Source organism: Triturus cristatus, chromosome 6 (genome assembly GCF_964204655.1).
Source record: "Triturus cristatus chromosome 6, aTriCri1.1, whole genome shotgun sequence".
NCBI lineage: Eukaryota > Metazoa > Chordata > Amphibia > Caudata > Salamandridae > Triturus > Triturus cristatus.
In genome coordinates this window covers 425907687-425922950 of record NC_140589.1, presented here as the reverse complement: position 1 = coordinate 425922950, position 15264 = coordinate 425907687, and the positions used below count along the sequence as shown (strand labels likewise).

At 43.8% G+C, this 15264-nt stretch overlaps 1 protein-coding gene across 1 annotated transcript in view; it reads left to right on the top strand.

Annotated features, from left to right (window-relative positions):
• The window catches only part of LOC146817240 (glutathione S-transferase-like), a 465743-nt gene that overhangs the window by 368377 nt on the left and 82102 nt on the right, over positions 1-15264 (top strand). Inside the window, exon 5 of the mRNA XM_085610837.1 lies at positions 12625-12766. Within this exon, the coding sequence (XP_085466963.1) occupies positions 12625-12766 (142 nt within the window). The remainder of the gene's footprint in view (positions 1-12624; positions 12767-15264) is intronic.

Below are 15264 nucleotides of genomic sequence, written 5' to 3'. Positions count from 1 at the left end.
CATTATGTGATCAAAAATGAAGGCAGATCTTGCCAGTTCTAACACCTTTAATTAGCACAACCATGAAATGACATTAAATCACTGAAAAACAAAAGTCCTACTACGATTCTAACCCACTGGTCATCGCACTGCTCTACAGCAGGCATATTAACCTTCTAAGCTGTTTTAAAGTGTTTCAAACGTGTGGCCAGCAGATTACCTACACTTTTCTTTAGTAAGTACATATCAGTCTGCTGAGTGACCTTATCCCCGAGACTTCCTTGATGCAAATAAATCTCAGCCGCAGGTGCCCTATCCCTATAATGCAATATGCTATCAGACTATACCACGCCACTGATTCACCACTCGGCTCTAATCCGTTTCTGAAACCCCTATTTCCACCCTGCCCCTATTTGTGGATCCCCAGAGTAATTTTATTTCATTTTGAATGCATAAAGGTATTATTTCTTTAAGTATGGCTCTCATAGAGAGCCTCTATCGTTTATTTCAGATTCCTAATGTAATAAGGCAACTATGACACAGCAACAGTTGATAAGTAAACCAATTACCTACTGTTAAATAGGCTTACACGTCTGACACAGTAAAATGTTATTTGCTAAAACCTCGCAAAGACTAGCTAGCCAGAGCCGCGACCTTGGAGCTGGGAAACCAGGCTGGCGTGACCTGGCTTTTCTAATATTTCTCTTAAGGCTGCATCATTTCAGAGCCTCAGGGAGGCTCTACTCGCGGAAGTAACTCCGCACCAGAGACACGGATGCTCTCAGAAGCCACCCTTTAATAATCTAGCTCAGTGGGTGGAGGCCCTGCAGCAGAGGTCTTTAAATATGTGTCTCTCGAGCGTTTAAATACTACTTTCATTCTTCGGAGAACGATAAATAGACTGAGACAGTCTAAAAGCGCAGGCATTATAAAGTGGGTGACAACGCAGAAGCACTAAAAGTGTCGGACTCCCGGGTGAAAAATCCGAGTTGATCCTGCCGGGATCAGAGCTCATGACTTGAAGATTGCACTTGTTTATTAGATAATAACTTTAAGTTCGCTGAGCCATTTTGCTTGATATATGTGAGAGAAAAGTATGCCAATGCATCATTCACCCCCACCTAAAAATTGTGGATTCCTCTGATTAAGCCACCTTTTATCCTGATGAAATGTTCGTTGGTGACAAGCATGGGGTTTGTTTGCCGTCAGAGTAATGTCTGACGATCTTTAGAACTTTCTACAACGCAATGTGACTTTGAGCCTCCATGTCTTCGAATCGTCCGTGGCACCCCCTTTGTCACACCAAGATATTTTTTTTTACTATCCAAGTGTATATATTTAACAGAATTTAGGAAAGAGAACATGAAAAGGTGGTTAGTTCCGCCTCAAAAATAAAATGCTTTGACTGCAATTACATGGCATGCTCTAGCGTCTAATGTGGGGATGTGAATTCACCAGGCTTAAGTGCTAGCTCAGGCTTTGTCACATGACCACACACCATGTGATCCTGGGCAAATTACATCATCTCAGTGTTCCTCAGTGCCTTATACCAGCACTAGGAGTACTTACAAATGTGTCACATGCTGCTTATATATCGCTATGTAAATAACAAACTTGGCCTAGTATATGTGCTGTTCTCATTTGCAATGAAATTGTAGCAGTGCCAATTCGCCGTTTAAATAATGAGGCCTGGCAGGAGATGCTGAATGTTTTCTTAAGAAACCTGAATACCCGAGTGCCAATCATGGGGCACCCACATGATCAAATTGTTCTGTGACCTTGGCCCACCCACTTTACTCCCCTTTGGGCTTACATGCATACCAACATTTGTAGCACTTGGGAACTTATTAACCTCAGAACTAGTTTCAGTAGATACAAACAAGCATTTACAATGCAACGGTCTCGGCATTGTTAAAGTTAGAGCTATTGGCATTGCTCATGACATTATTTTTGTTTATGTTTTTAAAACATTTAAAGAAACAGCATTGTTATTTACAATGTCAATAGCTTAATCACTCTCAAAAGCGAGATTTATTATGCGAGCATTATTTGGGAAGTTTGGCAAATCCATAATTATGAGGAAAACGCTGCAGCATCGCAAAATGCCAGTGGCCCAGACTAATATGCATGATTAGTATTTGGATTCCATGCCCATTCCTTCTTTGTCCTCTCTGCTGAAACTGCTGTCTGAAGTGTCATATTTTATTAATACTAAACAAAAATCGCACTACCGTGCCAGGGCCAGACTTGGCGTTGATAATGATTGTTTGAAAAGGGAACTTTGAAAGGATACGAACTTGACCAATTCTGGTTTCAAAATATAAGAGAACACTGTAGAGGCATGCGTCTACCGACTGTTATATATAATTTGGGATATATTTCTTAATCTGTCGAGTTCAGCCACTGCATGATTATATTGTTGTCTCTTTTTGAAACTCAGGAGCAGTAACATTGTCGTGGTGTCACTAGGGCTTCAAGTGGATGCTTTTTCAATATTATATACAAGCCACAGTTACTGCTAATTTATCTTATGCAACTAACAACGATTAACAAAGCCAATAGTTCTAACTTGTTGTATCATGTTACTTGTTGTATCATTATGCCTGGATGCAATCACAAAAGAGACAGCAAAATACAAGTCGTATAGACCCCGCGCAACACTGCCCCCCACCCCCACCCATTTTTTTTTATCCCACTTAAAGCCCTGGGTAGGATACTCAACAACAGGGCCGAACTGGAACCCCAAAGTAGGCCTGGCAATTATGTCGGACAAGCTGGAGGGTCATGGGGGAGGTTAACTGTGAAGCACTTTTGCTACAGGAAACGCCCGATGCCCTGGCAAGCTATCCCGGCCCTGCTCAACAACCCCGTTCTCTCCCGCATTTACCTGTAATCAGGCGCGCAACACCCATTGAACTCAAAGGGCTTCAGCCCCCCCCCCGTCGTGTGTGGCAGCCCGGGATGAGACCGCTTCCCGGGCAGACAAAAAGCCGCGCCTGAGCACTTCACAGGTCTTTAAAAAGACCATTTGCATGTTAATGAGGCCTCGCTGTTGGTTCACCCCTTCTAAGAACCCCCGCAGCTCCACTCTGCCTAGATTCAGCCCCCCCACCCCCGAAATCAGCGCCACTCTGCCTACTGTTTAAAGATTCATCCCCCCCCGAAATTTTTGCTTACCCCCCCCCCGAACATTAACTAGCAAGTGATTTCGCTGGTCGTTTTTTCACAAGCTCTGAACTTTGGCAGTGATGTTTCCCCTTGATAGAGAAGTTTCAGTTTCTGTATTTGGATTCCATGCCCATTCCTTCTTTGTCCTCTCTGCTGAAACTGCTGTCTGAAGTGTCAAATTTTATTAATACTAAACAAAAATCGCACTACCGTGCCAGGGCCAGACTTGGCGTTGATAATGATTGTTTGAAAAGGGAACTTTGAAAGGATACGAACTTGACCAATTCTGGTTTCAAAATATAAGACAACACTGTAGAGGCATGCGTCTACCGACTGTTGTATATAATTTGGGATATATTTCTTAATCTGTCGAGTTCAGCCACTGCATGATTATATTGTTGTCTCTTTTTGAAACTCAGGAGCAGTAACATTGTCGTGGTGTCACTAGGGCTTCAAGTGGATGCTTTTTCAATATTATATACAAGCCACAGTTTCTCGTCTCAGATGCCCTTTGTGCACATGGCGGGGATCTAAAGGCAGTTCGGTTCTAAATAACCAGCGTCACTAGGGCAAGTTCTCACCGCTTTTGGCCGTCCTTTTTGAGGTTAAATTTCTGAGGACTCGTCCATCTGGTTTTCGAGGCCGCCCCGTTGCACTGTAGGATGTGGATCTCCTTGTAATTTCAGGGCTCACATCTCCTCGTGTTTCATAGGCATTTTTCCAATGGCTGTGTCCGGAATTCCCCCAGGTTCTGGGTTGAAATTGCGTTGCTTCTGTGTCCTTTGCCTGTTGCCTCGCAGGGCCCCTCGAAGCAGCCCTTCCTAGCGCCTTTGCGCGAAGGGAGGCAGGCCTGCCCCGGGGAGTGACACTGGACACCCGCGAGAAGGCGCGAGGAGGGAAAACAACCCTGTGCGCAGCTCTCCCGGGCAGCGAAGAGCAAAGTTCAGACCAGGCCCCCCTCCCGCGAGTCAGAGGGCAGGGTGTTTGAAGGGCGGGAGAAAAGGCATACAAGAGAACCTCTGAAGAACGAGCAGAGGGACTGGGCAGTGTGCAGGGAGACCACTCTCACCGGTGGGGGGTTGGAGGGAGTGGAATGTGCTTGTTTTTGTTTCCTGCAACTTTCGTGCGTGTATTGAAAGAGGGCGTGGCTTCTCCTCTCGCCTCCACTCCCAACCGTGTTTAATAGGTAAGACAGTTAGAGAGGCAGCTGTGTCCCAAGTAATAAATGCTAGCTCACACCAGGGTGGGGGAAACAAACCTGCCTTCTTTGGGAGATGAGCAGTTCGTGCATGCTGGCACCATTCTTCCAATGCTAACCAACTCCCTATTTACTGTCTCACAGTCCACTGGTGTAACAACAGTCCCTGCGGGCGGTGGGGGAGGGGAATGGGGGTAGAGGGTCGAGGGCGAGCTCCAATGGGGTCCCCTCCGGCACTGTGCTTGAGAGGCCCTGACAGGGTCCTGAGCGGCGGGGGGATTGGATGTGGGGCGCATTTATGCACTTTGCAGTGGAGACCCCCACAAGATGTGTTATGCCGCTGTCAGTCTTCTTGCATGCAAACCTCGCGAGCCTCCTTTGAAGGTAGTAACCGCCCAGTAACTGAACTCCAGTGGGACGTATGGCCAGTCAGTGAGAGGTGCTCAGTGCCCCCAGAACCCTAGTTTTCAAAAAACACGAAACCTCGTTTCCTCGAAAGGCTCCGCCTTCTCTGTAAGCTGTACCCCTGATTGCCGCCCCGGCCCCATCTGACTTTCCGAAGGTCTTCCGGCTGCAGAGCTATCCCTGTGACTTGCCCTACCATACATATTCTATAACTCCTAAAACACCTCACCCGCCACTACTATGCATGACTTTGAAAGTTATAAATACTAACCTGACTGTGTAAGGTACCAAACGTCTCCAAAAGGTAGCGTGGCACATGGGTATTATGCAAAAGCAGATGGTAGAGCTGCGGGGCCTCGCGGTTCGGGAGAGGAGCTCTCTAAGCTAGACCCAGCGTTGGCGGTTGTACCTGCAGACAGGTCTGTTCTGAGAAGGCTGTGGATTGATGAAATAGCCGTTAAACAAAGCCGGAATATTAAATGAGCATCACCTTTTCAGGTAAAGTATTATTGCGTTTTTATTAGTAAAATAGCAACTAGGTCATCGTGTACGGTATTAGCACTCGTACAGTGAAAAACAAGTAAAGAGGAACAAGCCGAGGGCACCGGAAGACACCACCGCCTTTCTCCGAGGCAGAGCAGAAATGCCTCGGAGAAACGCAGCGTCCTTTTCGGATTCGGGGGCGTGTTTTGGCTGGAGGAGATAATTAGACTTTCTGCAAAAAACACGCCCCCCGATCCGAAAAGGACGGGGCATGATCGGAGTGACGGGACCTCTTCTCCAATGGCTGGCCAGCATTGAAGAGGCCAGCCAATGGAGAACAGGGGAGAAGAGGGGCGGGTTCAAGCCCCTCTTCTCCAAAACATTAAATCTCTCGACTTCTGGTTCTGCCTTCGGCAGACCGGATGGTCCAGAGACCTAAAAATGGAATGCCTATATTTGCGCTCTTTATTATATATAACATAGACCTTACTATAAATCGCCTCTTTCAAATCTCGGTGTGGGCTCAACATCCTGTGATTCTGGGCAAATCACTTAAACTCCTCTAGAGATTTCTGAACGGGTTTTGTGTGTACTTGAGAGAAAGGTAGTTTTAGGTCTCCCTGCACAAAGTAAGGAATGCTCTGTTCATTATGCAAATGTAATGCATTGGCAACAGATCGTAAAGCAGGACAGATGCATCACACCTCTCAGCTCTCCTTGTCAAATGACTCTTTCAGCTGCACATTATTTATTTACCTTTTTAAATTAAGCCAACCGCTTTTTCTATACTAAGACTGGCAATTTTTCTTTACATTAAGTGGCATAGGCTTACAAGTCTTAAAATGCGAAATGTTTATTTTTTAAAAACCCCACAGAGATGGGCTGGGCTCAAGGGGTTACGTGACAGCTAGGCACCAAAATCGACCCCAGAGCCTTGGACAATATCAGGCTAAACCCCCTGTATTCTTTAATAAAGCCATTTGTTGTGATTTTTATATGGTCAAATGTTTTGCCAAGCTACGTTAGGGCCCAAAAAAACGATATGGCATCTTAAATGACAATGACTTTTGTTTGTGTGTTTTGACAACGTGCAAGCAGTGCGTAAACACGCACTTTGTACATATAGTAGTTGCTTACGACAAGCAAGGCTGGCAGTAACTGCGCCTCTTTTACTGCCAGCCTTGCTTCTCATAAGCAAGGACTATAAGTAAAAATGCGCGTTTACGCACTCCTGGCAGGTTTTCAAAATACATAAATAAAAGGCATTGTCATTTACAAAGCCAATAACTCAAACTCTTGCAAATGCGAGTCCTATTGCATTGCAAATGCTTGTTTACTTTGTATTCTGTTTGTACTCTTTTATACTGTACTTTTATGGGTTTTTTTTAAACCAAAATAAAGTTGATGATAATGACTGAAGAAGGAAAGCTTACTAGGTTTCACCACTGGGAACAGATCATGATAAAAATATTAGGCGACATATTAGACAGTGGGGAAGATAAAGTGTTTGAACCACTACAGTAGGAATGTACTCTGGCCACTGCTCAGAGGTTTAAATGTATACAATTGGCCCATTCCCTAAGGGCAGAGGGGGTCCTAGAGACAGATCTCCCAGACCACAGCCCACTGGAAAGCTGGGTGCTCAGAGGCACAATTACCCACAAGTAGGTATCCAAGAACCATCGTACCATGATTAACCCCACTACTGACATTCTTAGGAGGGCCCAAAATAGGTGGGATGCTGATCTAGAAGACCTACAGGATATAGACTAGGACACAGTCCAGATGCTCCCAAGAGAAGTTGCTATTAAAGCCAGACTGAGATTGATTCAATTCAAAATCCTTCACAAGACATACTATAACCGGTCCTAACGGCTATTCAGAATGGGGAGAGCTGAGAGCTCTGTATGTCCTAGATGCAGCATAGACGACGGTACGTTTCAGATTACAATTTGGGGCTGCCCCAGGGTAAGTGACTACTAGGGCACATTGTTAAGGAGTTGGAAGCCATAATGGAGGTGGATATTCCTAGGCTCTTCCACTTGGTTATACTGGACATCCCCAGCGATGTAGACATCCCTAGGAAACAGTTGTTCTGAATGCTGGGCTTTGTTGTGGTGAGAAGAGACGTGGCTAGAATGTAGGGACGATAGCACCCTCCAACAATTGGTATGTTGCGCCAGGGAATGAACAGATGGGTGAGGCATATAGGCCTGGGTGGTGAACTTCGCTCCGTTAGCCGAGTTTGCAGAGTTTTCTGCACTTCGCACTCCGCCGAGTTCGCAAAGTGCAGAAAACTCCTCTTCATGATGTGCAGTGGAGTTTTTTCCCCGCTCGCGATCCCGAACAGTAAGTTCACGATCGTGAATGGTAAGTTCGCGATTGCGAACTGCCACTCGGGTAGAATTTCTACCCGAGCGGCAGGAATACCAGCACAAACTGCAGTTCGCACTGCACTTCGCACTGCACTTCGCCACTCACAGAACTTCGCAGAGGTTTTTTGTAACTTCGCAGAGTGTCGCGTAGCAAAAGTCCGCAAACTATGCCCAGGCCTGGAGGTAGAGCGGGTGTAATATGAGAGCTGTAGTTGCCCCCAGAATTTTGATAATATTTGGGGGAAATGAAGAGCCTGTCATGGACTAAAACACTATAAGCGAGCGGATACGGATGTCACTCCACAAAACTTCCTACCTTCAGGGGGGAGAAACTGTGGATTGTGCTTGAGGAGGCACCTGGGGCTTTCTAATATACAAAGCAAAATTCCCTCACCAGTGGAAGGTGTATCCCAATTTGCACTCCTCTGAACTTCGCACTTTAATAACACATAATCCAATGTATATCTGCAATTGTAACTGTTTTAATTTTACAGTAAAGTATTCGATGTGTTTCTTCAACGAATATTATTCATTTTGTACAGTTAGTACTGTTCAATGTTGAAAACATAGGTACTCGGGTCACGAGTTTTAATCCCAGGTACTCGGGTCACAGGGTTTTAATCCCAATGCATTTCGGGGTCCACCCTTCCTCAGGGGATATTCCCTATGAAAGAATGTAGTCTCTTAGTGGTTTTAGCGCCAGAATGTACATTTTAGAAAAGATAACGAAAATATGAACAATGTGTATGTTAGTCATGCTTTCGATACATTGCTCCATACAACTTGTTGAAATCTCTATTATTATATCGGCTGTGCGTAGTTCGTAAGTAACGCTGTGAGTAGCTCACTCAGAAGGGCTGTGATGTTTAAGGTAGTGACTTTACTAGCGTGTGTAAATGTGCTTAAGTTTTGTGATAGAAAATAATTGACCCGGCTTGAAACGCAGTGCTCAGTTTACCGCTGTGAATGACTCACTCGGAAGGGCTGTGCTATATAAGGTAGTGACTTTACTAGCGTGTGTGAATGTGCTTAGGTTTCGTGATGGAAAATACTCGGCCCGACGTGAAACGCAGTGCTCGGTTTAACGTGAACTGAAGTGCATACCTGCTTAAACCCGCCATTCGGCTATAACTCCTCCGCGTTCTGTGTTCGTCGGAATCGGAAATGTTACTAATGTGCCCCGGAAGTAAATAAAGGGACGTGCATGGGCTTTGCTAATGGATATAGAAGAAAGACTCTAACTCGAAGAATTAGTTGTGACAAATATCGGCGTGAGGTGCTATTCAACTCTTTTTCTGCCATTAATAATAGACTTAAAATCCATACGTGTCACGTGTAATACATGACTGAAAAAAATACAAACATTTCTTAAACAAATTATTTGGAGAAAAGCTCCAAAGGCATTAGATTAAAACAAAATTTCACTAGATAATTAAATCTTGGTCGCAATATCAGCACGTTGATACTAGATAATTTGAAAGTCAGTTTACAGGTAAGTTATACTCCACCCGGTCATTCAGCCCTTTTGGGTGTAGAGAGTCCAATTTGAAAATCCAGTAAAGTTCTCTTTGTAAAAGAAATTTTTTACTGTCCCGCCCATTTTGTTGCTGAATTTGTTCAAGAATGAGAAATCGAAGTTGACTGATGTTATGTGAAAATTTGTTGAAATGTGTGGCAATAACAGATTTAGGATTGTTTATTCTTATATTGCTCTTATGTTCTGTTATTCAAATTTTTATCTTTCGTTCCGTTTTGCCCACATAAGTGAGGCCGCATGGGCACTTGAGGAGGTACACCACAAAACTGGAATCACAGGTCGCTGTTACACGTAATTTGATTGGGGTGCCCTGGGTAGGGTGTGTCAGTGTAATGCCTTTAATGATATTATTGCAGCTTCCACAATTAAGGCAAGGGATGGTGCCCTTGTATGTCTCTGTTACAGTGTTCTTATTTTGTTTCAACAGTTGTTGCAAATTCGTTGTGCGTTGGTATGCGATTAGGAAATCAGTTGTATCCTGATTTCCTAATCAAACTAGACAAAATCAAATTGGCAGAAAACATCGATTACATACTTTGCACCATGGATGTACAGGCATTATACACTTCAATTCCACACAACTTAGGACTTGAGGCACTTGAATACTTTCTTTTAAGAAGTGACAAAGACAACAATCTCAGTATTTTTTAAATGGAGTTAATGCACTTTACGCTATACCACAGCTATTTCACATGGAAAGATCAATACTACACTCAATTGAACGGTACTTCAATGGGCAATTGCGCAGCTCCTGCGTATGCAAATCTGTTCATGCACCATTTTGAAATTAATCACATTCTATCGCAAAAACAATGGATGGACAACATCATCTTATTTACCCGATACATTGACGACATCTTTCTTATTTGGAAAGGCGTAGAAGTGGAACTACTGAATGCAATACAAAAGCTGAATCAAGCTGACAACCGTATCCAATTCACACACACCATTGACAAACAAAAACGTTCTTTTCTAGACGTGGAAGTAATGATAAAGGACCATGAATTGGTAACTTCATTACACATCAAAAGCATAGACAGAAACAACCTGTTACATTTCTCAAGTTTCCACCAAATGAGTCTTAAACAGCATTTACCATACTCTCAACTGCTCAGAGTCAAAAGAATATCATCGACTGAAGAACTATATCAGGTAAATAAAGACAAGATGATGATGAAATTCAAACAAAGAGCATACCCTGAGTCCGTGCTACACCAAGCTAATGAAAGAGCGAACAAAAAAAGTAGACCGGAATTACTAACGATGAAAAACTTGGGAGCAAGACATGAATACAATGTATTTGTATCAAAATACTCAACAAGAAGTCAAAAGATCAAACAAACTATCAAAAAATATTGGCCAATGTTACAAGCTGAAACGGAGTTCAACGGCATTTTCAATCAAAATCCCATATTCGCATACCAACGCACAACGAATTTGCAACAACTGTTGAAACAAAATAAGAACACTGTAACAGAGACATACAAGGGCACCATCCCTTGCCTTAATTGTGGAAGCTGCAATAATATCGTTAAAGGCATTACACTGACACACCCTACCCAGGGCACCCCAATCAAATTACGTGTAACAGCGACCTGTGATTCCAGTTTTGTGGTGTACCTCCTCAAGTGCCCATGCGGCCTCACTTATGTGGGCAAAACGGAACGAAAGATAAAAATTCGAATAACAGAACATAAGAGCAATATAAGAATAAACAATCCTAAATCTGTTATTGCCACACATTTCAACAAATTTTCACATAACATCAGTCAACTTCGATTTCTCATTCTTGAACAAATTCAGCAACAAAATGGGCGGGACAATAAAAAATTTCTTTTACAAAGAGAACTTTACTGGATTTTCAAATTGGACTCTCTACACCCAAAAGGGCTGAATGACCGGGTGGAGTACAACTGTTACCTGTAAACTGACTTCCAAATTATCTAGTATCAACGTGCTGATATTGCGACCAAGATTTAATTATCTAGTGAAATTTTGTTTTCATCTAATGCCTTTGGAGCTTTTCTCCAAATAATTTGTTTAAGAAATGTTTGTATTTTTTTCAGTCATGTATTACACGTAACACGTATGGATTTTAAGTCTATTATTAATGGCAGAAAAAGAGTTGAATAGCACCTCACGCCGATATTTGTCACAACTAATTCTTCGAGTTAGAGTCTTTCTTCTATATCCATTAGCAAAGCCCATGCACGTCCCTTTATTTACTTCCGGGGCACATTAGTAACATTTCCGATTCCGACTAACACAGAACGCGGAGGAGTTATAGCCGAATGGCGGGTTTAAGCAGGTATGCACTTCAGTTCACGTTAAACCGAGCACTGCGTTTCACGTCGGGCCGAGTATTTTCTATCACGAAACCTAAGCACATTCACACACGCTAGTAAAGTCACTACCTTATATAGCACAGCCCTTCCGAGTGAGTCATTCACAGCGGTAAACTGAGCACTGCGTTTCAAGCCGGGTCAATTATTTTCTATCACAAAACTTAAGCACATTTACACACGCTAGTAAAGTCACTACCTTAAACATCACAGCCCTTCTGAGTGAGCTACTCGCAGCGTTACTTACGAACTACGCACAGCCGATATAATAATAGAGATTTCAACACGTTGTATGGAGCAATGTATCGAAAGCATGACTAACATACACATTGTTCGTATTTTCGTTATCTTTTCTAAAATGTACATTCTGGCGCTAAAACCACTAAGAGACTACATTCTTTCATAGGGAGTACCCCCTGAGGAAGGGTGGACCCCGAAATGCATTGGGATTAAAACCCTGTGACCCGAGTACCTGGGATTAAAACTCGTGACCCGAGTACCTATGTTTTCAACATTGAACAGTACTAACTGTACAAAATGAATAATATTCGTTGAAGAAACACATCGAATACTTTACTGTGAAATTAAAACAGTTACAATTGCAGATATACATTGGATTATGTGTTATTAAAGTGCGAAGTTCAGAGGAGTGCAAATTGGGATACACCTTCCACTGGTGAGGGAATTTTGCTTTGTATATACGCCACATCCCTTTGGACAGGGGATAAGATCCCACAGCACCCAAAGCAAGTTAAGCAGGACTACTTTCTGATTTATAAGAGTAACAAGGAGTGCGACCGACATCTAAATTCATTTATGCTTTCTAATATACACCATGAACAAGGTGAGGCAAGTAGGGTGGGCGGAGAGTCCTGTTGTAGAAGCAGTTGTATCCTTATGTGATTGTCTTGTGTGCATTGGTGAGAGCCAAAAGAAAATAACAATATTCCTCAAAAAATGAACCTTGTAAGTGTCAGGTCACTGGTTCTTGTAGGACTACAGGAGTCTGTCCATGGCTTCAGCCACTTGTAGGCTTTTCTGCCAATTGATATGACAATGTATTGTAAGGCAGTAATGAAGAGCAATGCCGAGTGCAAATTGCTAATAACTAATGAAAGTTATTGTTTTTTTGTTTAGAATTGACATGTATGTTGAAGGAACAGCAGATTTGATGGACCTGGTGGTTTTCTACCCCTTTTTACCAGCTAATGACCAGGAAACCCGCTTGAAGCTCATCATAGAAAGGGCAACAACCAGATACTTCCCAGTTTTTGAAAAGGTTTGAATATTTTATAGTACTTAATTTACAAGTCTTGAGAAAGTAGAGAATGGTTTCTTTTGATTGAAAGATGAAAAACAAGCACTTAGGTTAGGTTTTGCAATGCTTAATAAAGTTAATGTGCAAATCATTGCAAAGGTGTGATGGCTCTGGAGCCTGGTGGTATCTTCCCTTACTAAAAATGTAATATCCAGTTTCTGCAGCAGGAATGCAGCATCATCTGCCACCTTAACTCCCTACTCTTTACTTGTGGGCTTCCCTTTATAATATGTTTGGTGATCTATAGATGATTTAACAGGAGTGGAGGGGCCTCATGCTCTCGACCGCCCACTGATAAGTCGACCAAAGCCACTTATGTGGTATGAATAACAGTGTTGAGGGGAAACTTCCACAACACGTCATATGCACATGTAAGTCACCAGTCATCTGAATTCACCCTGTCTAATTTCATGTCTCTGTCTAATTCTAGTTTACCTCTAAACACTGATCGAAGTTGGGCAGAGTTTGCATCATAAGCAATCATTAACAAATCTCTTCCAAGCAATAATAACTTAAATAATAAAACCGCTGATAAGCGATACATGAACAGTCGTGCATTAGTTCTTAAAAAAAAAAATATTATTACACGTACTCACGCATACCCAAACACCCCCACACCACTTTAAATAAATGTGGCCCAATAGCATGTTATTTAGAGCAATTGTACGAATAAACACAAATTTATTATTACAGTAGAAAGGCCAAATTCCATGCTATTCACAATGTCATTTAACATGATTGATGTTAAATGTGAGGTAATAAGGAGTGAATGGCGTGGGAGCACCTTATAGTTTGGTACATTTCAGTGTTTTTTTTTGTTTTTAAACATTCGTTTTTATCTTATCTCAGCACCTAACATATAGATAGATAGATATATTCTCAAAGCTATACCCTTTTAGGGTTAGAGTGGCTCGTATATTATGCCAAAAAGAAGCAAAGGACTCTGGGTAGTTCCCAAGTAGCAATCATCGGCTTCTACACTAGCAGATGAGGCCGTCCTGCCTGACAGTCCAGATTGAGCATCAGAACCTTTACCATCAGTGCCTGAACAAAGTTCATTTCAACCACTTCACATCAATTGATCAGGTTGACTAGTGCGAGCACCTTGACGAATGTATTATAGTTGATGTTTGTGCTCTTTTTTATTAACCGCCATGCTCTTGGCGGAACCACTCCGTCAAGAGCCACCGGCGCGCTGTGCTCATGACGGAGTGGTTCCGTCACGACTCCGCCCACTTGCATTGTTCGCCCGCACAGGCGGGGAATCAGTGCCGCGTGGGCGGAGCGGCCGCAACGGCCGCAGCATGACGAAACCACTCCGTCATGAGCACACGGCGCCCGTGGCTCATGACGAAGTGGTTCCGTCATGAGCAGGCAAGGGGTTAAAAGGGGAGATGTAGTGTCCTGAGACTGTGTGCTAAGACGCTTGCAGTTCTGGACGGACTCATTAGAGGAAGTACTTAACTAGTTGAGAGGTGACCTGCTCTCCCCTCACAGCTCCGCCGTTAAGTGCCACCGCTACAGGCACTGTGACCTGCTCGCTCAAGCAGGTGTTCGAGAACCTCCTCCACCCGCAGACTCCTGCCTGCGCCTCATCCCTGGTGGTCCAGTGGGAGAGCCTTGCTCTTCTGCTGGCCGCTGTTGTCTGTGTCTGTCTTTGTGCCACTTTCCTCTTTTTCGGTCTCTCTTGTGCCCGTGTCTGTCTTTGTGCCATTTTCAGTTTTTCTGTTTCCCTTGTGCCCGTGTCCGTCTTTGTGCCACTTTCCTGTTTTTCTGTCTCTCTTGTGCCCGTGTCTTTGTGTCATTTTCGGGTTTTCTGTCTCTCTTGTGCCCATTTTCTACCTCCTCTTGTCTTTTATTGTACCTATTGTACCTGTGTCCTCTCTGTTTACATAGCCGTTTTCTGTCTCTGTGCCCTCCCCCCCGCTGCTGCTCCTCGGCCCCTCCCCCCCGCCGGTTCCCGCATCCTGCCTACCAGCTGTGCTTCCCTCCCCCTCCCCTACTTAATGTCGGCCGCTGCGAGGGAGTGTGAGCAAGACCTCTGACCTCCTGGTCAGGGACCTGCTCTCCCCCTGCAGCTCCGCCATTAAGTGCCACCGCTGCAGGCACTGTGACCGTCTCGCTCAGGCAGGTGTTCGAGGCTCACCTCCACCCACAGGCTCCTGCCTGCGCTTCATCCCTGGTGGTCTAGTGGGAGAGCCTTGCTTTTCTGCTGGACGCTGTTGTCTGTATCTGTCTTTGGGCCACTTTCTGTTTTTCTGTCTCTCTTGTGCCCGTGTCTGTCTTTGTGCCATTTTCGTTTTTTCTGTCTCCCTTGTGCCCTTGTCTGTCTTTGTGCCATTTTCGTTTTTTCTGTCTCTCTTGTGCCCGTTTTCTGCCTCCTCTCTGTCTTTTATTGTACCAATTGTGCCTGTGTCCTCTGTTTATTTAGCCATTTTCTGTCTCTGTGCCCTTACAGC